Here is a 27,721-nt window from a genome sequence, read left to right on the forward strand (position 1 = left end):
GGTGAAAGCGGTGACGATGCAGTATGCGCATGACACTACTATGACTCAGTCCACCGGCTCTCGCAATGTCCCGTGTACTCATGTCTGGGTTCATGGCAACAACAGCTAACACACCAACTGCACCCGCTTCTCCTGTGACGGGTCTGTTACGGACCCGTTTGCGTGCTACTACCATACCTGTTGCACACAGTTGGCGGTAGATGTTTTGCAATGTGTGGCACGTTGGATGCTCTCTGTCCGGGTACCATTCTGCATACACCCTGCAGGCTTCAGCTGCATTTCGTCGACACTCGCCATAGATGAGTATCATCTCCGCCTTTTCAGAGTTCGAATACACCATGGTCACAGTTCCTACAACACTACGCTATCACAGACGTCTGGTAACACGGTGTACTACAATTGGTCTGCGTGCAGAGACGAATGCAGAATAACAACAGCAGCAAGCGCTACATGCGGAAACTGCGACAGCTAGACCAAACCACAACAGTGCACTACAGCCACACTCGTAAACACGGTCGTCATCGTAAACATGTCCCTGCAGATGCTGCTCGCCGACCGTGGCCCGCGTTTGTTACAACACGCAACTGAACGTCGGATTTTTCAAGCGTCAACTTTAGGTTACAATATCTCCGGATGTAATTAACATTTTACAATGCAACGAACGGCACTGATTACATATTTGTTTATATGTTCAGATGTGCTAACAAAACTAACGTGGTTCCATTTATAAAAAAACGTAGGTTTGTGTTAAAAAACATACTTCCGTGCATTTTTGTATGGTTTGCATTAAACAATTACACTAGCCCCTTTCCTCACGTTCGGTCTGTGGAATCGGTTCGTCAGTATTTGATGTGGTTTACGAAATATATCCAGCGGTAACGTTAGGTGACTCACCCTGTATACGGCTGTTGGTAAATTACTGTATCAAGAAATACATGCAGCTGTTGACCCACAGCCCATAATGGATCAACAAAGATCACATATAGAATCTACTTTCATTGGTAGAGACCACTCCAACCGATCCTCTGACGTGAGCAGTCGAGCTGTGCACAACGATGCTGTGGCGATGGTGGAAAACGGGCTAGAAGCGCGCGTGCCCGTAGTCCCACTGCTAATAACCAGTTCGCTACAGTTCATGTTGAAACGTCTGGCTCACAAGCGCTCTTATCTGTGCTGTGTTAGCTGTACGATGTGCCACTCCTGCCCTTACAATACGAGAATTCTGGCGGGCGTCTGTGCTGCGTGGACGTCCAGAAATTCGTCTACAGGTGTGAGAATTTTCACGTGACCACTGATACCAACATCGTTGCACAACTGACGCAGCACGTCCAACTTGTGCGGCAGTTCTCCAAGAGGACCATCTTCCGGTCGGAAGTCTACAAACTGACCCCTTTCGCCGGCCGTGGTGGCCGAGCGGTTCTAGGCGCTTCAGTCTGGAACCGCGCGACCGCTACGGTCGCAGGTTCAAATCCTGCCTCGGGCATGGATGTGTGTGATGTCCTTAGGTTAGTTAGGTTTAAGTAGTTCTAAGTTCAAGGGGACTGATGACCTCAGAAGTTGAGTCGCATAGTGCTCAGAGCCATTTGAACCATTTTTTGACCCCTTTCAAACTCGCTCAGTTGTTTGTAGGAAGCTCGAGTGCCTCTCTGTGGCACAGTTACCTGCTTGCGTCAGACGTCTGCCACTGCACGGAGCCCTCTGGCTAATACAGGATTGGCGCAGGTGGCACGCTGATAGCTATGACATTACGCTATCTGTTGGTAGACGATGCTAAAACTATTATCAGTACATCTACTATCCTGCAGGTGGCATACGCCACCATCGGATCGAAGTCGACGTCGTCTTTCCAGGTGTACTAATTTTTTTCCGGCAGTGTATTACATATCTGTGGTTTACGTTTAAGCAATGATCGGCAGATGTTGAATGTGGCTTCTTTAATCTCCTAGCTTAACTGGAATTGTACAGAAACCAGATGGCAGTTATAAGAGTAGAGGGGCATGAAAGGGAAGCAGTGGTTGGGAAGGAAGTGAGACAGGGTTGTAGCCTTTCCCCGATGTTATTCAATCTGTATATTGAGCAAGCAGTAAAAGAAACAAAAGAAAAATTCGGAGTAGGAATTAAAATCCATGGAGAAGAAGTAAAAACTTTAAGGTTCGCCGATGACATTGTAATTCTGCCAGAGACAGCAAAGGACCTGGAAGAGCAGCTGAACGGAATGGACAGTGTCTTCAAAGGAGGATATAAGATGAACATCAAGAAAAGCAAAAGGAGGATAATGGAATGTAGTCGAATTAAGTCGGGTGATGCTGAGGGAATTAGATTAGGAAATGAGATACTTAAAGTAGTAAAGGAGTTTTGCTATTTGGGGAGCAAAATAACTGATGATGGTCGAAGTAGAGAGGATATAAAATGTAGACTGGCAATGGCAAGGAAAGCGTTTCTGAAGAAGAGAAATTTGTTAACATCGAGTATAGATTTAAGTGTCAGGAAGTCGTTTCTGAAAGTATTTATATGGAGTGTAGCCATGTATGGAAGTGAAACATGGACGATAAATAGTTTGGACAAAAAGAGAATAGAAGCTTTCGAAATGTGGTGCTACAGAAGAATGCTGAAGATTAGATGGATAGATCACATAACTAATGATGAAGCATTGAATAGAATTGGGGAGAAGAGGAGTATGTGGCACAACTTAACAAAAAGAAGGGACCGGTTCTGAGGCATCAAAGGATCACAAATTTAGCATTGGAGGGCAGCGTGGAGGGTAAAAATTGTCGAGGGAGTCCAAGAGATGAATACACTAAGCAGATTCAGAAGGATGTGGGTTGCAGTAAGTACTGGGAGATGAACAAGCTTGCACAGGATAGGGTAGCATGGAGAGTTGCAGCAAACCAGTCTCAGGACTGAAGACCACAACAACAACAACTGGAATTTAATGTCTTACTCAGTTAGAAATTTTTAGAAACTATTGAAGAGATGTATGCATCCTCCATTTATTATTGAATAAGAAAATCTTAGTTCACCGCGTTTAGACAATGCTACAAACTCTACATAGAAGTAACAGCTTCGTGCCTTCATTCGTGCGTAGACAATGAAAAAATTTTCATTCCAGTGCATAACTCTACTCCAGTGTGATAGTTATTGTAAATGCTCTCTAATGAATTTTGTAACTGAGTCAAAATTGTCAACAGAGATAACTTTTATAGCTCAGATCAAGAATCGATAAATTAAGAAGGTGACATGTTATCTTTTTTTGGTTCTCATATTTGGGATCAATTGTGTAGTAGAAAAATGGGGCTATAGCCGGAATCCAAGCTTGCACAGTAATAATAAACTTTATAAAAGAAGCAGGAAGAAGTGTATCCTTCAGTTAATACAGTATATCATGCAATGTTTCACCAAGAACCCACAGCTGAATCAATTAAAAAAGGAAATAAGTTGATCCATAAACGCCACCATTTGTAATGAGAAAAATTTCGTATTATAACGCGAGATAAAATCGATATCTCTCATACGAACAGGAATTTACAGAAGTGAGTCGAGTAACTGACACTGTATATCACGGACGAATGGGCCGACCGTTGTGGCCGAGCGGTTCTAGGCGCTTCAGTCCGGAACCGCGCTGCTGCTACGCTCGCAGGTTCGAATCCTGCCTCGGGCATGGATGTGTGTGATGTCCTTAGGTTAGTTCGGTTTAAGTAAGTCTAGGGGACTGATGACCTCAGATGTTAAGTCCCATAGTGCTCAGAGCCATTTTTGAACGGACGAATGACCTTTCAGGGACGTAGTTCGAAATCCGCCCGTTGGATTTCTTTGTAATAAGCGGTATCTGTGTGAAGAGATTTGGCGATAAACGTCAGAGAGCTATGCTGCTCACTGGGCGATAATAACTAACAGCACGTAATCTGAGAAGCCGAACATTATAGCTAGTGTTATTTGGCGGCGATAAGGCCATCTGATAGTGTCCACAGCTGGCAGTTCTGGGAGTACGCGTGCCACAAGGGCGGGGGGGGGGGGGGGGGGGGGGGCGGCGTTCCCTCAAGGCCACGGCGGGTGCGGTATCAGTTGCGAAACGACGTTCGCACGTGACATGCACATACCGGGCGACCATTGCTACACCTCGTGCAACGTGGGCGCTGCGGACGCTGAAACAACAACTTGAGCTGGGGTTTCACGATGACTTGACTCTAGAATAGCTCCGATAAAGGGTCCCGGCGACAATTGTGTGAGACAGGGCACGTGTTAGTATTTCCTGAAATATTGGCACACTGGCTCTTTGTACGCATGAGTGACATGTAATCCTGGACCTTGCTACGTGACGCCTCACATTCATGCTCCCCATTATGACACTGTCACGTTACATGACATTTCGTTCTGACGTAGAAGATACCAGACAGGAAATTAATTATCCCACACGGGACATATTGCTGATGTCGCGGCCTCTAGTCTTTATAATGGGCTCACAAACGAAACATACGAATTTCCCATCAGTGATTTGGTTCACATTTACAACTAGAACCGCAACATACGTAAAAAGGCACACGCAACTCTCGCCAGTTTTCGAGAAAATCGAGTTCGAAAATTATAGGCGTGCTCGCTTGTAAAAGAGTCCGCAACTGAGCGAGTAAGCGCTTAGTTTCATAATCTCAAGGTCTCTGGATCGAATCTCACTGCCTGTACTTTTTTCATTCCCACGTAGTTCTAACAAAATATTTATTATGACTGTTCAAATTATCAGTACGTAGTGACCCATTTATTATTTTCATAACCTTTATGCTGAAAAAGAAGAAAAATCAGTTTTTTCGTAAGCAGTTTGGAAATAAAAATGGGTACAAGAGGACTTCGAATCAAACCAGTACAGTATTTTACTTACATTACTGTATCTACATTTGTGAAAAGTGAAATTCGTAACCCATTGAGCACTGCACGAATGAGGATGACAGTGACCGTAGGAACCTCGAAAACAATACTTGTTACTACACAGCACATGTAACGAACTCCGAATTTTTGCGTGTGCATGTTTTTTTCAATGTGTATATTGCAAAACAAACTTCGTTTTCAATCTCCATCATCACACAGTTTTCCGTGGTCTACCACGTATATCTGCTGGTATAATTACTTGGGAACGAAAAATAAATAAATAACGGCAGCGAGATTCGGCCGAAACCTCGCAGTGATAAAACTAAGCGTTTTCGCGCTCGGCTGCGGAACCCTCGAATACTAACAACCATAAAAATATATGAGCACGTCTTAAATTTTCGAACTCGATTTTCTCGAAAACGGTGCAGAGTTGCGTCTTCCTGGTTACATTTCGCACTCCGGCAAGAACAGCGACACAACTCAATAATGCAATACTTAAAAATCGACTTAATGAATTCTATAAAACTTATATTGCAATAGTATGAGCATCCTTTAAATGTTAAGTAAGTAATTTTGCCATTAAATTCCATTATATTCTATACAAGAGTAATATGGACATGACAATCTGTTCGCTTCGAATATGAGCTGTTATTAGGTAATTATTTATTAATTCTTTGAATTGTGTCACTTTTCTTGATCCCCTTAAACCTTTATTTTGTTATGAACTCTCATCTAATACTTTTCCACCCCAGATAGTAAATATTTTTTACTTACTGTAATATTATACGGCATTCGAATCTTCATCAGGCCAAATAAGTACTGAAATTAAAGTAAAAAATTGAAAACAATTTGAAACTGGGTATTAGGAAAACGCAAAGTACAAAATTGTTATTTACAGAAATCAACATAATTTAATAAGGAACATCAATTAGTTACACTTTAAGGAACACAATTTCCAAAAACACAGAATAATTTCTTATTCTACGTTTTTGAAAATAGTGTTCCTTAGAGTGTAACTAATTGATGTTCCTTCAACAGGGCTTATACAGAGTGTTCAGAAATTCCCGTTACAAACTTCTAGGACTTGTAGAGAGGCCGGCCGGAGTGGCCGAGCTGTTCTAGGCCCTTCAATCTGGAACCGCGCGACCGCTACGATCGCAGGTTCGAATCCTGCCTCGTGCATGGATGTGTGTGATGTCCTTAGGTTAGTTAGGTTTAAGTAGTTCTAAGCTCTAGAGGACTGATGACCTCAGATGTTAAGTGCCATAGTGCTCAGAACCATCTGAACCATTTTTGAATAGGTTCCCATGTTTGGAAATGTACAGTTTTTCCTTTTTCGATGGTTTTAATTCAGATGTTTAACTCACCCACTTGTGCTTGAGGAACTGAATTAGGCATGGCGCAGCACAATTAATAGGTAACAATTCGAAAGGAAACATAAGAAAACATCCATTTATCACTTATGCGCATTTCTTTGTATGAAAACTTATTTACGTGTTTGCATTATTCCAAAACAAAAAAGAGCCAAGCCCACTGTGCATGCAGAGCAGTATTGGCGCGTCACAACGGCCCTCGATGTGGCGACCACCATTGTTTTTACAGACACTGTACCTACGAAGCATGTTCTGATACACTCTATCGTTGCCATCTGGTGTCTCTTCAGTTTCTAGTGCAGCGGCCAGAACTCGTGCCAGCAGATCCTCTCTCTGCCTCTACAGAAGTCTCGTAAATTAAACTTTGCTTACGACCCCAGAAGAAGTAGTCAACGTCACTGTCTCTACTCTGTTACAAACTAAAACTGGCAACTCTGAGATTTTTCTCTTTCCATCATCAAATGTGGACGCGTCACACATCGGAAATGAAACCGTCGTAGAACGGAAATGGTACGTTTTAGGACGTGGGTTCCTATTCAAAATACATCCCCTGTACAAGTCCTAGAAGTTTGTAACAGGAGTTTCCGAACACACTGTATAATGTGGGAATACTTTTCGCCGAGAAAACGGATTCAAACTTTCTTTATAGCAGACTTTCCATTTTTTCTTGTACGCTGCAACGCACGAAATTTCATAATACTCGTATTTACAACAGCTGTAATCGTCAAAACATGGCTGAAGGACATTGTAATGTAAGATACAGACACTGTATAAATACAGACGTTGTAATAATCGATTACACTAAAAATTATATTCAACTTACCTTATGCATGAAAACTTGCACAACTCAAAATGTAGCACTGTTCTCGATGACTCGTGCACACCCGCCTATAGCAACACTTAAGTGACGTTTTTCTTGCAGTGGCGAATCACGAAGTAGCCAATAAAAAACCTGACGCAACTGCCTTGTACTCGTAGTAGACAAATTGCGAGATAGAGATGTGGCGTTCTACGTGCACGGTGGGGCACTTCACAAGAATTTTTCAGTGACAAATACTAAAAAAAAGGCGTTGGTGTCACTTTTGTTGCCCGGGTGCGATGTGTTGAAATCCTAGTCGCGTCCTACACATCTTGTCAATGTGAATAAAATCTTCGAGGGGAAGTTCGTAAGGTCCTCTTGTCAGTTTCGAAGCCATGTCCGGTCATCCATATTTAGATTTTCCATTGTTCCCTAAACCGGTTAAGCAAATGCAGCGATGGTTCGTTCGAAAGGGCACGGCCGATATTCTTCCCCATGCTTTCCTAATCCGAGCTTGAGCTCCGCCTCTAATGACGTCGTTGGACCCTGATCTTCCATCCTTTCTTTTTCAATACGGCATGGAAGAAAGCCTGTAAATTTCTTCTGATACTCCACGTCCAGTTGAAGGCACTCATTGATGATCCCGTAGAGTAATCATGTTGAGGGGATGTTGACTGCTACGGTTGACCCGCTGTACCAAATAATCCCAGATATTTTCTGTGGTATTAAGATCACGTGATTTGGTGGGCAAGTCGAATTGCTACAGGGAGCGTGCGTGTTGGGCAAAACAGCAAAGTGTGCGTGCAGCTCTGTAAACGCGGCTGTTATGAGGGCAGCATTTGGTCACCGAGAATATCTAAACAGTATCCTGGTTCACATTCACGCTATTCGGAATTAGTGGGCCGAAGTCATTGTACGAAGAACAGCACCAAAACATCAAAAAATCGCTTCCGGTCCCAACTAAAGTCTCCACAGACATCGGATTAAACGCCTCCTTTGGTCATCGATGAATCTGCCGCTTCAGATCATTTGGAAAAGGATAAACATGCGACTTATCGGCCTACACCGTTACAGACCAGTTTCCGCGTTGTTTCGCCCACTGAAAACGTGCATATTTACACTAAGGTGACAAAAGTCATGGGATAGCTAAAAATGGTTGAAATGGCTCTGAGCACTATGGGAGTTAACATCTGAGGTCCTCAGTCCCCTAGACTCAGAACTACTTAAACCTAACTAACCTAAGACATTACACACATCCACGCCCCAGGCAGTATTCGAACCTGCGACCGTAGCAGCAGCGCGATTCCGGACTGAGACAAAAAGTAGACTGTATCTACCATTTAGGAACAGCTCTGATGTTAGCATTGTAATGAATTACAAAGGATACTGCAAAGTTTTGAATCAAGTAATCCAGAAATCTAAGCAACTATGTTATGAGAAAAGGAAAATACATCAGGCAACAAAATAAAAACTGTATGGCATATAATGAAGACAGAGACAGGTGAGACCAAAAAGGAAGAGGAACAGATATCTCTAAAAATAAATGAGACATTGGTAACAAGTGCAAGTAGTGTTGCAAACCGCTTAAAAAAGTACTTTTTTCTGTTCTAACAGTTTGGGGTTGTCAGGTTCAGTAAACAGTGCAATGAAATATTGGAGACCAGTCTTTACAAATAACTTCAATAAATGGAAATGACGCTCAAGTCTCCTAAAGAAGTAACATCCATCATAAATCAAAGTACTGTAGTGGTTACCATGATAACGTACTGTATCAACGAAGTTAATCAAAGAGTCCCCACGTGAGTTGAGTTCTATCTTAAGTTATTTGTGTAATCAATCTCTTTATCAGTGGAACATTTCCAGACTGGCTTAAATATGCTGAAGTTAAGCTCAAAAAATGGCTCTGAGCACTGTGGGACTTAACTGCTGAGTTCATCAGTCCCCTAGAACTTAGAACTACTTAAACATAACTAACCTAAGAACATCACACAAAACCATGTCCGAGGCAGGATTCGAACCTGCGACCGTAACGGGCGCGCGGTTCCAGACTGTGGCGCTTAGAACCGCTCGGCCACTTCGGCGAGCTGAAGTTAAGTCTTACAAGAAGCGGATAACGAGATACCGTCGAACTATCGACAAATTTCACTTTTGTCGGATTTTCAAAAATATTTGAAAACAATATATTGTCCAAGTCACAGATTGAGTCCGTTAAGGGTTCCAATACAGCAAAGGGTGTTTGCACATACAGTGAAAATGAACTTAACTCATTAGATAACAAATTAGAGGCTAATGGCATTTTCTGTGACCCGCCATAAACGTTTAACTGTGTAAATCACACATTCTCTTGAGTAAATTAGAATATTGTGGTGTCGCCAGCAATGCCGCGAAGTGATTCGTGTCGTATTTAACAAACAGCAAATAAAGGGTGTCCTTGCGAAATATCTGTGGAGTAAGCAATCTGTCCTCATCTGACTGGGAATTAATTACATGTTTTGTTCCTCAAAGTTCCATCTTGGGCCTGTTGCTTTTTCTTGTGTACATTAATGATTTTTCATCTTTTACATTGCCAGATACCAAGTTTGTTTTGTTTACATATGATACAAACATTGCAATAAATAGCAAGTCAAGTACAGATTTATAAACGGCAGCTAATCAAATTTTCACTGACATTGATAAATGGTTTAAAGCTAATTAACTGCCAGTGTCATTAAACGTTGAAAAGACCCAGTATATGCAGTTCAGAAACTGTAAGAGATTTGCTTCCAGCATGTGTACAACACATGAAGATATGAAGATCGAAGAGGTTGACAGTATTAAATTTCTGGGTTTTCAACTCGTTAATAAATTCAATTGGGAAAGGCATACCACAGAATTACTGAAGCGCCTAAACAAGTCTGTATTTGCAACGCGAATGATGGCAGGCGCAGAAAAACGTTACATACTTTGCTTATTTTCCTTCTGTTACGTCATTGGTATCATATTCTGGGATAACTCGCCAAACCGAACAAAAGTTTTTAGAGTGCAAAAGCGTGTAATAAGTTACATTTGTGGTGTAAATTCAAGATCATCATGTAGAAACCTGTTCAAAGAATTGGGTATTCTCACCACTGCTTCTGAATATATTTATTCCTTAAGTAAATTTTTTGCAAATAATGTGTCTATTTCCTTTCAATAGCTCGAAACATAATATCAATACTAGGAATAAGAACATTCTACATAAAGACTTAAAGTCACTTAACTTGTTCCAAAAAGGGTTGTACTATTCAGAAACACACACGTTCAATAAACTGCTAAGAACTATTAAAAACTTGTTTTCAGATAAAGCACAGTTCAAACAGAGTTTGAAAGACATTTTGGTCGCCAATCCTTCTATCTATAGATGAATATCTTAACGAGGACTGCCAGACCAGCTTAAGTAAAAATGTCAGATTTTAGTTTTGACTGCTCTTGGTCACAGCAGTCAAGATTAGCTATTTTGTGTATCATAAATTTATTAAAGCTCCATAACTATGTGTCATTCTGACAGTGTATTAATTCCGTAAATATTAGCAGTTCCAGCTCACTGTAATGAATTCACGTATTTGGACAGTCTCCTAACAAATGATCGGGGAAGTGAGTACCACATTCAAATGTTCTATGTTTTTTATGTTACACTTTCTGACATGTTCCACACCCGCGAGAATAACCTCATTTTTTGGTCTGTGGAACGAAAACTTAGTCTAATCTGTGCAACAATATGTAAAAACTATTAAATGGACAGCAGTATTAAAACAGTAATAACATGTAAATAAAATAACAAATTAGAGGTAGTAATCTAACTTTAAACAGACATGAGGGCATTGACGTATTTTGAATTTTATTGTACCATTTTTTATCTTTCATTTTTTTTTTTGCTAGAAATGTGCTAGGACGAGTGATGGAGGTGGTGGCAAAGGGAGGGGGGGGGGTGAGGCGGTTGAAGGAGGGTGGAGAGGGATAGGCGGAAGGGTGTGTACTTAGGGAGGGGGGAGAGGTGGAGGTGAGGGGGAAGGTGAAAAGGGATGGACGGTGGGTAGGTACTAACAAAACATCATAGTTACATCAACGCCAATTGCGAGTAGATGCTCATTGTGAGTGCATTTATGGTACACATTTATTATGATGATGTAGGTACAAAGAGTAGCTAAAGTTTCTGATAAAATCTATTAATCTAAATGTCGAACACTGTACCTCAAGAGAAGAGTTTGTTACTTAGTGCATGAAGTGATGCTTACATAGTCAGTCGCAGTTGAAAATTATTCAGTATCCCGCGGCAAACGCCTGCGTCAAAGTTAAGTAAATCTTTTACTCATTTATGCAATAAAGTGAACTAATATTTCGTGTTCTAGTTTGACGAGTCTTCTCCTAAAGCAATCCAGGAACCCACAGTTACGGCTAGACGAAAGTAGTTTCGTCTGGTGACAACACGTAATCTCGGAAAACATGGGTTTAAATCAGCTCTGGTTCGTCCATATTGCTTCTCTTGTTATCTTGACGACACTTTTATTATTTGGCCACATGATATCTACCACTGATGCTTTGCAAAACAAGTTAGGAAGAAGTCTAGTGGAGGGCAGTCACATGACCTTGTCAGCCAGTGAGTCGGACCGTCACGTGGAGACCACCTATCCTGAAACGTTTCATCCAGAAATTGATGAAAGTTGAGGGTTAAGTGAGGTAGCTCCCTCTTGCTGGAATATGACGCCAGGTTCGGGTGCTCTCATTGTGACACAGAAAACTCTTGTAACATATACAGGGTGTTACAAAAAGGTACGGCCAAACTTTCAGGAAACATTCCTCACACACAAAGAAAAAAAATATGTTATGTAGACATGTGTCCGGAAACGCTTGTCCGCAGCTCGTGGTCGTGCGGTAGCGTTCTCGCTTCCCACGCCCGGGTTCCCGGGTTCGATTCCCGGCGGGGTCAGGGATTTTCTCTGCCTCGTGATGACTGGGTGTTGTGTGCTGTCCTTAGGTTAGCTAGGTTTAAGTAGTTCTAAGTTCTAGGGGACTGATGACCATAGATGTTAAGTCCCATAGTGCTCAGAGCCGGAAACGCTTACTTTCCACGTTAGAGCTCATTTTATTACTTCTCTTCAAATCACATTAATCATGGAATGGAAACACACAGAAACAGAACGTACCAGCGTGGCTTCAAACACTTTGTTACAGGAAATGTTCAAAATGTCCTTCGTTAGCGAGGATACGTGCATCCACCCTCCGTCGCATGGAATCCCTGATGCGTTGATGCAGCCCTGGAGAATGGCATATTGTATCACAGCCGTCCACAATACGAGCACGAAGAGTCTCTACGTTTGGTACCGGAGTTGCGTAGACAAGAGCTCTGAAATGCCACCATAAATGAAAGTCAAGAGGGTTGAGATCAGGAGAGCGTGGAGGCCATGGAATTGGTCCACCTCTACCAATCCATCGGTCACCGAATCTGTTGCTGAGAAGCGTACGAACACTTCGACTGAAATGTGTAGGAGCTCCATCGTGCATGAACCACTTGTTGCGTCGTACTTGTAAAGGCACATGTTCTAGCAGCACAGGTAGAGTATCCCGTATGAGATCATAATAACGTTCTCCATTGAGCGTAGGTGGAAGAACATGGGGCCCAATCAAGACATCATCAACAATGCCTGCCCAAACGTTCACAGAAAATCTGTGTTGATGACGTGATTGCACAATTGCGTGCGGATTCTCGTCAGCCCACACATGTTGATTGTGAAAATTTACAATTTGATCACGTTGGTTGAAGCCTCATCAGTAAAGAGAACATTTGCATTGAAATGAGGATTGACACATTGTTGGATGAACCATTCGCAGAAGTGTACCCGTGGAGGCCAATCAGCTGCTGACAGTGCCTGCACACGCTGTACATGGTACGAAAACAACTGGTTCTCCCGTAGCACTCTCCATACAGTGACGTGGTCAACGTGACCTTGTACAGCAGCAACTTCTCTGACGCTGACATTAGGGTTATCGTCAACTGCACGAAGAATTGCCTCGTTCATTGCAGGTGTCCTCGTCATTCTAGGTCTTCCCCAGTCGCGAGTCATAGGCTGGAATGTTCCGTGCTCCCTAAGACGCCGATCAATTGCTTCGAACGTCTTCCTGTCGGGACACCTTCGTTCTGGAAATCTGTCTCGATACAAACGTACCGCGCCACGGCTATTGCCCCGTGCTAATCCATACATCAAATGGGCATCTGCCAACTCCGCATTTGTGAACATTGCACTGGCTGCAAAACCACGTTCGTGATGAACACTAACCTGTTGATGCTACGTACTGATGTGCTTGATGCTAGTACGTACAGCAATGAGTCGCATATCAACACAAGCACCGAAGTCAACATTACCTTCCTTCAATTGGACCAACTGGCGGTGAATCGAGGAAGTACAGGACATACTGACGAAACTAGAATGAGCTCTAACATGGAAATTAAGCGTTTACGGACACATGTCCACATAACATCTTTTCTTTATTTGTGTGTGGGGAATGTTTCCTGAAAGTTTGGCCGTACCTTTTTGTAAAACCCTGTATAGGTATAGGCATAGGTAAACATCGCTGTTGAAGGTAAACTTGCTGAAAAGGACTGAACCAGTGATTGCAATTCTGCATAAGCCCTCATCACACATCGATCCTGGGGCTGTCTTCTTTTCCAGTTTCTCATGTAACATGATGATACGAACGTTATGACGGTTCAATTACCCGTGTACATGCAAAGAATAAACTTTTGCAAACATGACTTTCTGTACCCAATGGGAACAGCTCCCACTGAAGTTGTCATCGGCTTTATGCCTGGAGCAACTGTCCGTCATAGGAATACAACTGTGACTCCTTGTGCAAGACTTTGTAAAGTACTGATCGTGGCTCTTCCAGATCTCTGACCGCCGTGCACGCTGATTTTATCGGAGTCCTTGCAAACGCCTCCCGTACCTTCTCCACATTGGCGTCTGTAACAGAGAGGCGACCCGACCATGTTTATTAAGAACGCTACCTGTTTTCGAGGAGCTCACGAGAAATACGGGTGCCGCAACGAACTTGTGACATCACAGTAGTTGTCTTGCCGACGTACATCGCGAACGCTCGGCTACGATCGGGAAATCAGTATATGAATGAAAAGGTGCCCTCAGAACTCCTAAACTTTGTCATGCGTTATCGAGAGTATCACTCTGTGAAATGGTAGTCGTCGGGGCGGTCGCTGCACCTCGTAAGACCTGTAGTGTCATGTGCTGTGACGCACACTGCAGGGCCCTTATATCACCTTGGCCTCATGCTTTCATAAATGACATATTGCAAGCCCGAATAACTGGTGTAAACGTTGGTTCTCTCCTGTACTTCGTCCGAAAGTTTCGTTCCACTTGGGTATGGGACTTCGTCTCTTTGAACCAGGCTATAAACTGAGGTTTTTTATATGTGATCAAATTTGTCGTCAGGTCTGTGGAACCTGGAAAATACACTACTGGCCATTAAAATTGCTACACCAAGAAGAAATGTAGATGATAAACGGGCATTCATTGGACAAATATATTACACTAGAACTGACATGTGATTACATATTTCACGCAATTTGGGCGCATAGATCCTGAGAAATCAGTACCCAGAACAATCACCTCTGGCCGTAATAACGACCTTCATACACCTGGGCAGTCAAACAGAGCTTGGATGGCGTGTACAGGTACAGCTGCCCATGCAGCTTCAATACGATACCACAGTTCATCAAGAGTATGGCTGGCGTATTGTGACGAGCCAGTTGCTCGGCAACCATTGACCAGAAGTTTTCAATTGGTGAGAGATCTGGAGAATGTGCTGGCCAGGGCAGCAGTCGAACATTTTCTGTATCCAGAAAGACCCGTACAGGACCTGCAACATGCGGTCGTGCATTATTCTGCTGAAATATACGGTTTCGCAGGGATCAAATAAAGGGTAGAGCTAAGGGTCGTAACACATCTGAACTGTAACGTCCACTGTTCAAAGTGCCGTCAATGCGAACAAGGGGTGACCGAGACGTGTAACCAATGGCACCCCATACCATGACGCCGAGTGATACGCCACTATGACGATGACGAATACACGCTACCAATGTGCGTTCACCTCGATGTCGCCAACCACGGATGCGACCATCATGATGCTGTAAACAGAACCTGGATTCATCCAAAAAAAGACGTTTTGCCATTCGTGCACCCAGGTTCGTCGTTGAGTAGACCATCGCAAACGCTTGTGTCTGTGATGCAGCGTCAAGGGTAACCGCAGCCACGGTCTACGAGCTGATAGTCCATGCTGCTGCAAACTTCGTCGAACTGTTCGTGCAGGTGGTTGTTGTCTTGCAAACGTCCCCATCTGTTGACTCAGGGATCGAGACGTGGCTGCACGATCCGTTACAGCAATGCGGAGAAGATGTCTGTCATATCGACCGCTAGTGATAGGAGGCCGTTGGGATCCAGCACGGCGTTCCGTATTACCCTCCTGAACCCACCGATTCCATATTCTGCTATCAGTCATTGGATCTCGACCAACGCGAGCAGCAATGTTGCGATATGATAAACCGCAATCGCGATAGGCTACAATCCGAGCGTTATCAAAGTCGTAAACGTGATGGTACGCATTTCTCCTCCTTACACGAGGCATCACAACGACGTTTCACCAGGCAAGGCCGGTCAACTGCTGTTTGTGTATGAGAAATCGGTTGGAAACTTTCCTCGTGTCAGCACGTTGTAGGTGTCGCCACCGGCGCCAACCTTGTGTGAATGCTCTGAAAAGCTGATAATTTGCATATCACAGCATCTTCTTCCTGTCGGTTAAATTTCTCGTCTGTAGCACGTCATCTTCGTGGTGTAGCAATTTAAATGACCAGTAGTGTAATAATAAAGAAAAAGAACTTAATGAGTTATCACTTGGTGTAAACCAGTCGTTATTATCTAGTGTAATTTTAAAGTAATTAAAGTCTAAAGTTGTACAGATAATATTTGGACACACTGTGTTATTTGCGTGCTTTCTGCTACGCAACTGCTACACAACCATTCCATCAAACCGGCGCAAACTTTGACGGCGTGCCTTGTGCTGTGGACAGATGAAGCGGGCGGCGGTGTTCAAAGACAAGCACAGCGACCTGCTGCGGAACCTGCTGCCCACGGACGAGCAGGACGCCTTCGTCAACCACACCGTGGTCAACGTGCTGGCCGACCGCGACCACAAGGACCGCCGCGTGCTCATCGTCAACTGCGGAGGTCAGTCCGCGCTGCTTCGCTACCTTGCAAGAGATGTGTGTGTGCGTGTGTGTGTGTTTGAACTACTCCCATGGGCAGTGACAGTAAAGCCTTGAATTAGTAATCCATGCAGCAAGTATCAACCTTTATAACCACAAACTATTGGAAACACAATTTCCACCAAGCCTTCCGCTATCACCTATGCCACAATATAAAGCGTGGTCCATTGATAGTGACCGGGCCAAATATCGCACGAAATAAGCATCAAACGAAAAAACTACAAAGAACGAAACTCGTCTAGCTTGAAGGGGAAAACCAGATGGCGCTATGATTGGCCCGCTAGATGGCGCTGCCATAGGTCAAACGGATATCAACTGCGTTTTTTAAAAAATAGGAACCCCCATTTTTATTACATATTCGTGTAGTACGTAAAGAAATATGAATGTTTTAGCATTAAAATTGCTACACCAAGACGAAATGCAGATGATAAACGGGTATTCACTGGACAAGTATATTATATTAGAAGTGACATGTGATTACATTTTCACGCAATTTGGGTGCACGGATCCTGAGAAATCAGTACCCAGAACAACCACCTCTGGCCGTAAAAACGGCCTTCATACGCCTGGGCATTGAGTCAAACAGAGCTTGGATGGTGTGTACAGGTACATTTGCCCATGCAGCTTCATCACGATACCACAGTTCATCAAGAGTAGTGACTGGCGTATTGTGACGAGACAGTTGCTGGGCCACAATTGACCAGACGTTTTCAATTGGTGAGAGATCTGGAGAATGTGCTGGCCAGGGCAGCAGTCGAACGTTCTCTGTATCCAGAAAGGCCCGTACAGGACCTGCAACACGCGGTCGTGCATTGTCCTGCTGAAATGTACAGTTTCGCAGGGATCGAATGAAGGGTAGAGCCACGGGTCGTAACACATCTGAAATGTAACGTCTACTGCCCAAAGTGCCATCAATGCGAACAAGAGGTGACCGAGACATGTAACCAATGGCACCCCATACCATCACGCCGGGTGATACGCCACTATGGCGATGGCGAATACACACTTCCAAATGTGGATTCACCGCGATGTCGCCTACCACGGATGCGACCATCATGATGCTGTAAACAGAACCTGGATTCATCCGAAAAAAGACGTTTTGCCATTCGTGCACCCAGGTTCTTTATTGAGTACACCATCGCAGGCGCTCCTGTCTGTGATGCAGCGTCAAGGGTAACCGTAGCCATGGTCTCCGAGCTGAAAGTCCATGCTGCTACAAATTTCGTCGAACTGTTCGTGCAGATGATTGTTGTGTTGCAAACGTCCCCATCTGTTGACTCAGGGATCGAGACGTGGCTGCGCGATCCGTTACAGCCATGCGGATAAGATGCCTGTCATCTCGACTGCTAGTGATACGAGGCCGTTGGGATCCAGCACGGTGTTCTGTATTAGGCTCCTGAACCCACCGGTTCCATATGCTGCTAACAGTCATTGGATCTCGACCAACGCGAGCAGCAGTGTCACGATACGATAAACCGCAATCGCGATAGGCTACAATCCGATTTTTATCAAAGTCGGAACGTGTTGGTACGCATTTCTCCTCCTTACACGAGGCATCACAACAATGTTTCACCAGGCAAGGCCGGTCAACTGCTGTTTGTGTATGAGAAATCGGTTGGAAACTTTCCTCATGTCAGCACGTTGTAGGTGTCGCCACCGGCGCCACCCTTGTGTGAATGCTCTGAAAAGCTGATAATTTGCATATCACAGCATCTTCTTCCTGTCGGTTAAGTTTCGCGTCTCTAGCACTTCATCCTCGTGGTGTAGCAATTTTAATGGCCAGTAGTGTAGTACGTTTCTGGCCTCGTGACATGGAGAGTTATCCTGCTGGAAGATGGCAAAGCAGTCGTGGAAGGTATCAAGCGTGGAGTGGTCGAAGTGATGCGCCATAATGTTCACGTAAACCAGGCCATGGTGTCTTCAATTAGTAGCACAGATACCATGAGCGCCCCGGTGAATGTGCCCCGTAACGCAATACTCTCTCTGTCAACTTGCATCCGTGACATAGTGCATATTTCAGGCAGCCTTTCGTCTGGATGACGGCATATCCGGATACGATCATCGATCTGGTGAAACAAGAAACGTAATTCATGCACCCAGGTCACACTTTTCCATTTGTACAAGGCCCAATCTCCCGGACTCTGTGCCTACTGCAATCGTAACTGAGGATGACTTTCCGTTATCATGAGATCACGGGAGTGTTGTAGCTACGGAGCCCCGTGTTCAACTATGCGCGTTGACCAGTGTGTTCCGAAACACTTGTGTCTGCGCCAGCATTGTACGTCGTCGTCAGATCTGCCACAGGCAGCCACATATCTTGCTTAACAGAACGGAGAAGTCTTAAATCAATTTTCACGACAATAGCAAGCAAAGAGCGGACTAGTTCCGCTGTTTCCCATATGGTCGTTCCCAGGAGCTGGACTAAATCAAATGGTTCAAATGGCTCTAAGCACAATGGGACTTAACTTCTGAGGTCATCAGTCCCCTGGAACTTAGAACTACTTAACTTAACTAACCTAAGGATATCACACACATCCATGCCCGAGGCAGGATTCGAACCTGCGACCGTAGCGGTCGCGCGGTTCCAGACTGCAGCGCCTAGAACCGCTCGGCCACAGTGGCCGACTCGATTGACTCAATCTGTCCACTGTCTTGGACTCTTATGTCAGTGAATTTCTATGTCTGCTGCAAGTATCGTCGCTAGAATGATTCCTCATTCTCCTCCATTCCGCTTACATGCTTTCTTTACCGACTCAATAGCCGCAACATCACTAGGGGGCAGTCAGTATCGCTGTGGGCAGTGGACATAAAGTTTTGGTTCATCACTGTACACTCACGTGACAAAAGTTGTGGGATAACTTCTAATATCACGTCCTTGTGCCCTGAGTAGGGGTGCAACTCGACATGGCAACGACTCAAGAAGTTGTTAGAAGTCCCTTACAGAAATATTGAGCCACGCTTCCTCTATAGCCGTCCATAACTGCAAAGTTTTTCCGGTGCGAGATCTTGTGCACAAAGACCTCTCCTTTATGTTCCACAAATATTCGGTGAGATTCATGTCGGGCGATCTGCGTGGCCAAACCATTGGCTCGAATGTCCAGAATACTCTTCAAATCCATTACGAACAGTTGTGGCCTGGTGACATGGCACACTGTTATCCACAAAAATTTCATCGTTGTTTGGGAACATGGAGTTCCTGAGTGGGTGCAAATGGTATCCAACTAGCTGAACATTACCATTTCCAATCATAGGTCACTTCAGTTGGCCCAGAGGACCCAATCCATATAGTGACTCTGGACAAGGCGATAATCGTGGTATATGAGCAGTATTTCTATTTACTTTGCTGCTGTCTCCGTCTTTTATTCTTTCTCACATTAAAGATACCTACAATGCTGTAATCGATCTGCAATAATAGCAATTGTCAGAGTACCGTGCAAAGCGCGCAAGCAGATACGCGGTTAACAGCACACAGACAAGAGAGCAGTGGCGAAGTACAGTTGATTGATTGTCCAACGGTCAATGTCTTCTGGAGACAAAAATCTGAACGTGTCATAGCTATAGGAAACTATGCTGAGTGGCATCCAGCATATATAGCGTGTCCCAGGAGAAATAGCCAATATTCAGTCATACGACAGGAACGATGAGTCGAAGCCAAAAAGTCTAATAAATGTTGGCTCTAAAATACATACTTTAGTAGCTATGAGAACTTCTTCGTCTTCGGTACTGTGAAACAAATCTCTTCTACTGTAACCTCTTTGGTTCAAATGGCTCTGAGCACTATGGGACTTAACATCTGTGGTCATCAGTCCCCTAGAACTTAGAACTACTTAAACCTAACTAACCTAAGGACATCACACACATCCATGCCCGAAGCAGGATTCGAACCTGCGACCGTAGCAGTCGCGCGGTTCCAGACTGCGCGCCTAGAACCGCTAGACCACCGCGGCCGGCCTGTATCCTCTTTGCTTTCCACATTCTGAGAGGCGGTAGGATGGACTAAAACAAGAAAAAAGGTCCAGTAAACATGGGCTCTAATGTGCATACCTTAAGAACTATGAAAACTGTTCGTCTTTGCTACTCTGAAACACCTCTGTTCTGCTGGACAAGTGTTGCGCGATGACTTTCGCCCCCACAATGCCAATCGTACGAAGACTACTCTTCAGATATTTTGTTGATAAACGCTGCAACACCCTCTCTACAGCTCAGATCTCTTACCTTGTGATTTTCATATGTTTGGCGACCTGGAGAGAGTCGTGTGGTCTACGAAGTGTAAAAATGTATTTACACCTGTGCGCCTTGCTCTTAGTCACCGTGCGACTGTCCTTGGCTCACACGTAAGCAGAAGCTTGTGTGTAGGTCGGTCAGATGTAGAATTTTGCAACACGTATTATGTTCGAGTATAACGACTCTTCTGGAGACGAGAAATCTACTCTGTAGGAATCAGCATGGGTTTCGAAAAAGACGATCGTGTGAGACCCAGCTCCTGCTATTCGTCCACGAGATTCAGTGGGCCATAGACTCGGATTCCCAGGTAGACGTCGTGTTTCTTGACTTACATAAGGCGTTTGATACAGTTCCCTACAGTCATTTAATGAACAAAGTAAGAGCATATGGACTTTCAGACCAATTGTGTGATTGGATTGAAGAGTTCCTAGATAACAGAACGCAGCATGTCATTCTCAATGGAGAGAAGTCTTTCGAAGAAAGAGTGGTTTCAGGTGTGCTGCAGGGGGGTGTCGGTGTCGTAGGTACGTTGCTATTCACAATATATATAAATGACCTTGTAGATAACATCGGAAGTTCACTGCGGCTTTTTGCGGATGATGCTGTAGTATATCGAGAGTCTGTAACAATGGAAAATTGTACTAAATGCAGGAGGATCTGCAGCGAATTGACGCATGGTGCAGGGAATGGCAATTGAATTTCAATGTACACAAGTGTAATGTGCTGCGAATACATAGAAAGAAAGATTCTTTATCATTTAGCTACAATGTACCAGGTCAGCAACTGGAAGCAGTTAATTCCATAAATTATCTGGGAGTAGGCATTAGGAGTGATTTAAAATGGAATGACCATATAAAATTAATCGTCGTAAAGCAGATGCCAGACTGAGATTCATTGGAAGAATCCTAAGGAAATGCAGTCCGAAAAAAAAAGGAAGTAGGTTACAGTACACTTGTTCGCCCACTGCTTGAATACTGCTCACCGGTGTGGGATCCGTACCAGATAGGGTTGATAGAAGAGATAGAGAAGGTCCAACGGAGAGCAGCGCGCTTCGTTACAGGATCATTTAGTAATCGCGAAAGAGTTAGGGAGATGATAGGTAAATTCCAGCGGAAGACTTTGCAGGAGAGACGCTCAGTAGCTCGGTACGGGCTTTTGTGGAAGTTTCGAGAACATACCTTCACCTAGGAGTCAAGCAGTATATTGCTCCCTCCTACGTATATCTTGCGAAGAGACCATGAGGATAAAGTCAGAGAGATTACAGCCCACCCAGAGGCATACCGACAATCTTTCTTTCCACGATCAATGCGAGACTGGAACAGAAGGGAGAACCGATAGAGGTACCCAAGGTACCCTCCGCACACACCGTCAGATGGCTTGCGGAGTACGGATGTAGATGTAGATGTAGGTGCATGTCGCTTCCTTACATTCACACCTGTGTTCACGTTGTGCGCCTTCATTTCCGTGTGGGGTAAGCTGCAGGCTACAGGCATCTTTTAGAGTGGGCGCGGTTGTGAATTCGTCAGCCGCCGACTGCGTTTTACGAAACAGGAACTGATCGTATAGTCTCCCAGCGGGATAAAAGTCTTAGCGCGTGCGGTGGTTGCTTTTGAATGAAACCATTCCACATATTGTTGCGACGGGTGTTCAGTTTTCATTTGACTGCGCTTATTATTTCGAGCATTCTTGACCTCAGTCACTAGGCGCGGCACAAGCACAGGAAGTTATACGTTAGGCCTATTACTGTTAATCTTACATACATTTTCATACTGTGACCTACTGCTATTCTGCACGAAAGGTATAATTGGTGGAGGTACTGCTAGTCGCTCTACTACTGTTGATGAATCGAGTATCTCAATACCAGTGACATTGAAAAACGCGTTCTTGACGAATTAATACAGTTTGTAGTTCAGCATTCCATTTTTAACTTCTATTTAAACTTATTCCAGTGAACATTAACTGGAATTGTGAGATATTTTGTTCTGAAACAAAATTTTAGGGTGCGATCAAGCCGTTCTCCGCAGCTTATCAAACAAATCAGCGAACGCTGCTGCTTGTACAATTCTGAAGCCCCAAAAAATAACAAATGTTTATTACGCTTGAGACAACGAAGACGTTTGACTTAAAATGTTGACTTTGCGCAACAGTATTTAAGCTGAGTTTCCGGAGACTTTGCCTTCGCTAAACAGTGTCGTTTTGCGCTTCATGGAACTGTTAGGTGGTGCGTGTCAACTGAGAAACGAAGGCGGACAAACATCCTTCAGATGTTACTGGAACACCCACTGCTTGCAGCAGCGCAGTATTCTGAGAAACGGTTCACACTGTTCTCCTAGGGCCAGGCGTTCCCGCACAAAGTGATTTACTCGTGAAACACATTTTTTTCCAGTTCGTATACAATCTTACATGCCGATTATCTACACTCCTGGAAATTGAAATAAGAACACCGTGAATTCATTGTCCCAGGAAGGGGAAACTTTATTGACACATTCCTGGGGTCAGATACATCACATGATCACACTGACAGAACCACAGGCACATAGACACAGGCAACAGAGCATGCACAATGTCGGCACTAGTACAGTGTATATCCACCTTTCGCAGCAATGCAGGCTGCTATTCTCCCATGGAGACGATCGTAGAGATGCTGGATGTAGTCCTGCGGAACGGCTTGCCATGCCATTTCCACCTGGCGCCTCAGTTGGACCAGCGTTCGTGCTGGACGTGCAGACCGCGTGAGACGACGCTTCATCCAGTCCCAAACATCCTCAATGGGGGACAGATCCGGAGATCTTGCTGGCCAGGGTGGTTGACTTACACCTTCTAGAGCACGTTGGGTGGCACGGGATACATGCGGACGTGCATTGTCCTGTTGGAACAGCAAGTTCCCTTGCCGGTCTAGGAATGGTAGAACGATGGGTTCGATGACGGTTTGGATGTACCGTGCACTATTCAGTGTCCCCTCGACGATCACCAGTGGTGTACGGCCAGTGTAGGAGATCGCTCCCCACACCATGATGCCGGGTGTTGGCCCTGTGTGCCTCGGTCGTATGCAGTCCTGATTGTGGCGCTCACCTGCACGGCGCCAAACACGCATACGACCATCATTGGCACCAAGGCAGAAGCGACTCTCATCGCTGAAGACGACACGTCTCCATTCGTCCCTCCATTCACGCCTGTCGCGACACCACTGGAGGCGGGCTGCACGATGTTGGGGCGTGAGCGGAAGACGGCCTAACGGTGTGCGGGACCGTAGCCCAGCTTCATGGAGACGGTTGCGAATGGTCCTCGCCGCTACCCCAGGAGCAACAGTGTCCCTAATTTGCTGGGAAGTGGCGGTGCGGTCCCCTACGGCACTGCGTAGGATCCTACGGTCTTGGCGTGCATCCGTGCGTCGCTGCGGTCCGGTCCCAGGTCGACGGGCACGTGCACCTTCCGCCGACCACTGGCGACAACATCGATGTACTGTGGAGACCTCACGCCCCACGTGTTGAGCAATTCGGCGGTACGTCCACCCGGCCTCCCACATGCCCACTATACGCCCTCGCTCAAAGTCCGTCAGCTGCACATACGGTTCACGTCCACGCTGTCGCGGCATGCTACCAGTGTTAAAGATTGCGATGGAGCTCCGTATGCCACGGCAAACTGGCTGACACTGACGGCGGCGGTGCACAAATGCTGCGCAGCTAGCGCCATTCGACGGCCAACACCGCGGTTCCTGGTGTGTCCGCTGTGCCGTGCGTGTGATCATTGCTTGTACAGCCCTCTCGCAGTGTCCGGAGCAAGTATGGTGGGTCTGACACACCGGTGTCAATGTGTTCTTTTTTCCATTTCCAGGAGTGTATGTGCGAACACACATCCCTTCGAGTGATCAGATTAGATCATTCGTCATGCATCCTTTAATATAGGCTGTCCGAGGAGAAATGGTCAGTATTCAGCAGTATGACAGGAACGATCAGTCGAAACAAAAAAGTCCAGTAAACATGGTGGACGTCGGTTTCAGTCGGACGAGGAAGTACCTGAGCCGATGCGATTGTGGACACGTCAGCGAACGACAGCGTTCTACGAAACAGGAACTGATCGTCTAATCTCCCAGTGGGATAAATGTCTTAACGCGTGTGGTGATTACTTTTGAAAGGAACCATTCCATTGTTCCGTTGTGTCAGGTGTCCGGTTTTTATCTCATTGACCCTTATAAGTCTGTAGTGAAACAAAACTTCATCTCTTGGAATTCTGATGGCAGAGTATGAGACTAGACAGTACGCCAATGTCCTGGGCTAAATTACAGGTCTCTCTGCAGTGTGTCTTGGAGTGAAAACTTGTGATGCTGCTGATGGCATTCTGTCCGAGGAACTTGGTAAACTCAGCTAGCCAAGTTGTTCTATTTAAGAGGTTAAATGTCAGTACCATATTTCACTTTATCCCATCGCCATTAACAGTACGAGGGGATGTTCCGTAAAGATTGGCACTCACTTTCTAAAAACGTTATGTCAGAAATTTAGAATTCAAACTTTTGTTGCTTTCAGGATATTCCACACCCAATGCGATGCATTTGTCCCGTCTCAGTTGCCGCTCATGAAAGACGTGATGGCCGGCCGTTGTGGCCGAGCGGCTCTAGGCGCTTCAGTCCGGAACCACGCTGCTGCTACGGTCGCAGGTTCGAATTCTGCCTCGGGCATGGATGTGTGTGATGTCCTTAGGTCAGTTAGGTTTAAGTAGTTTTAAGTCTAGGGAACTGATGACCTCAGATGTTAAGTCCCATAGTGCTCAGAGCCATTTGAACCATTTCTTGAAACACGTGATGCAGGCCGTTGTTTCTCACGAACTTAAAAATCGCTTCTAAGGCTTCCTCTCCATGAGTGTCATTATCAAACCGTTCACAGATCCTGTTCTACAACGGCACAGAAACTCAGCATGTTCTGTCAGGGGTCTTACCCAGCATCCATAATAGAAAAGTGAGTGATGGACTTTGAATAATGCCCTGAGACATCCGCACAGAACCACTGACGAAGAACGACGAAGAAACAGCTCGAAATGAAGGAAAAAAATAGTGGTTAGCATCGCTGCTTCTATATCGCTGGGTCTCAAGTTGGATTCTCGCCTAGGTTGTAATCTGGGTCTTTCTTTCGTCGTAATCATTTCAACTCATCTTCATCATATACACGCGCGAGTTGTCGACATGGCTTCGAATGACTTGCATCAATTGGCCGAACAACCTCCGGCCAATAATTCTATACGATCATTTCTTTGTTATCAAAATAATATCCTAGGTTCTTTTTGGCAGGGGGCAGAAAAGAAAGCCGCACGCTGCCAGGTCCGGAAGGTGGATGGTCAAAAACTATATCAGAGTTTTGGTAACGTGAGACGTCGTATTATCCTGATGAAGGCTGCACCTTCCATCATGGTCATTCTTCTCCTCTGGAACGCGATCCTTAATCAGCCGCTCAGGACATTTCGGCAGTATGCTGCAGTGACTTATAGCACCTCTTGGAACGGTACGAATGTACACCATGACTTGTAATCGAATAAGCTGATCACTAGGGCGTTATTCGCAGACTTCAGTACATGCGGGGAGTTGATCAATTTTGCGGCCATCTGCGCTACTCCGTTTCGTCTTTTGATCATAGCGATACACCTAATTTTCATCTGCAGTGATGGTCTTTGGCCGCCATGCATCATCCTCAGCTTCACTGTTTCCAGTAGTGGCACACGTGAACACGATTCTGCTTTTTCTGTGAAGTAACCAATCGCGGTATCCAGTTTGAGGACCCACTTGATATGTGCAAATGTTCCTTTAAAGGGCGTGAATACTTGCAATTGATATCTCAAGAATCTATGAAAGATGTCTGATACAGACACGTGGCTCACTGCGAATAACGGCGGCTGGAGTAATGTTATCTCTGTCAAGGCTGTAACAGGCGCGTCGCCTCCTTGTTGAAGTTCGCACCTTTGGTGGCCATCTTGATAAAACTCGTGTGACGTCGTCCAAAGAATGAGGAATCATGCCAAAGTTGGTACCTCACTACGTAACCACAAGTGACGACCGTCGTTGCAACACGCGGCAACCAATGAGAGACGTCAGCCTTGATACATCCTCAAGAGTTTTCCAACGCCGCCGCTGCTGAGTGATTACTTACGTTAGAGTGCAGCGCCGCTCAGTCTCACTCTGCAATCATCTCTGACGACGACAGCATCGTATTACTTCAGATCCAGCTGCGAGAGTTTTACTACAAGTCAGAACTCGATATCGACGTTTATAGTCAATTGAACATTGAGATGTGACTAACATTCAGTATTATATCAAGTGATAAGGTATAGAGGTCAGCTACAGTAACAAGTAGATAGACATTCCTGTGGACATGGATTGTTTCCGAGTTGAGTATTTTTTAATTTCCAAACTTTAATAAAATGATCTAATACATTGCCGGAAAAAAACAATACACCATTCTAGAGGCTTCCAATTCACTCGAGATTTATTGTTGCAACAGTGCAAATGGAGTACATGAAATCAATACAGTTGCAGATCAATAGCACAAGTGGTTCTGAGGTACCACGTATCACCCGTGCTGAAAAACCCATCTTAGTATGTGGTGTAGCCTCCACGGGCGGCAGTACAGGTGCTGACTCTGGCTTCTAGTCAATCGTATAGATGGCGAATACTCTCCTGTTGCTAGAACAGCCAAACAACAGATATAACAAACCATAAGGCCCGGGGTGAGGTCAGTGTGTCTTGGACAAATGCGCTCTACGAGACAGCGCTCACCAGATCTATGTCGTACGCGCAAACAACTATCACTTGCGTGGAGGCAGAATCTGCTTTGATCACTGAAGACCACGGCGCGCCATTCTATCTTCCAATTGATCCTCTGACAGCAACAGTCGAGCCGGGCACTTCGATGCTGTGGCGTGAGTGGAAGACGGGTTAGAGGTGTGCATACTCTTAGTCCCAACGTTAATAATCAGTTCGCAACAGTTCCGTTGACAAGTATGGGTTCACAATCCCTGTAATCTGTAAACAATCCTGTTGGCAGAACATTTGCAGCTGAGCATTATAGCAGAGGTTGAAAATACCGCTTCAGTTGTAAATTAGTTTATTTTCACAAGACCGGTTCAAATGGTTGAAATGGCTCTGAGCACTATGGGAGTTAACTTCTGAGGTAATCAGTCCCCTAGAACTTAGAA

General features: G+C 44.9%; 1 protein-coding gene across 1 annotated transcript in view; it reads left to right on the forward strand.

The window, feature by feature from the left end:
• The window catches only part of LOC126162907 (retinaldehyde-binding protein 1), a 114,043-nt gene that overhangs the window by 54,215 nt on the left and 32,107 nt on the right, over positions 1-27,721 (forward strand). The window contains exon 4 of the mRNA XM_049919718.1: positions 16,124-16,280. Coding sequence (XP_049775675.1) covers positions 16,124-16,280 — 157 coding nt within the window. The remainder of the gene's footprint in view (positions 1-16,123; positions 16,281-27,721) is intronic.

The sequence above is a fragment of the Schistocerca cancellata genome, chromosome 2 (genome assembly GCF_023864275.1).
Source record: "Schistocerca cancellata isolate TAMUIC-IGC-003103 chromosome 2, iqSchCanc2.1, whole genome shotgun sequence".
Taxonomy (NCBI): domain Eukaryota; kingdom Metazoa; phylum Arthropoda; class Insecta; order Orthoptera; family Acrididae; genus Schistocerca; species Schistocerca cancellata.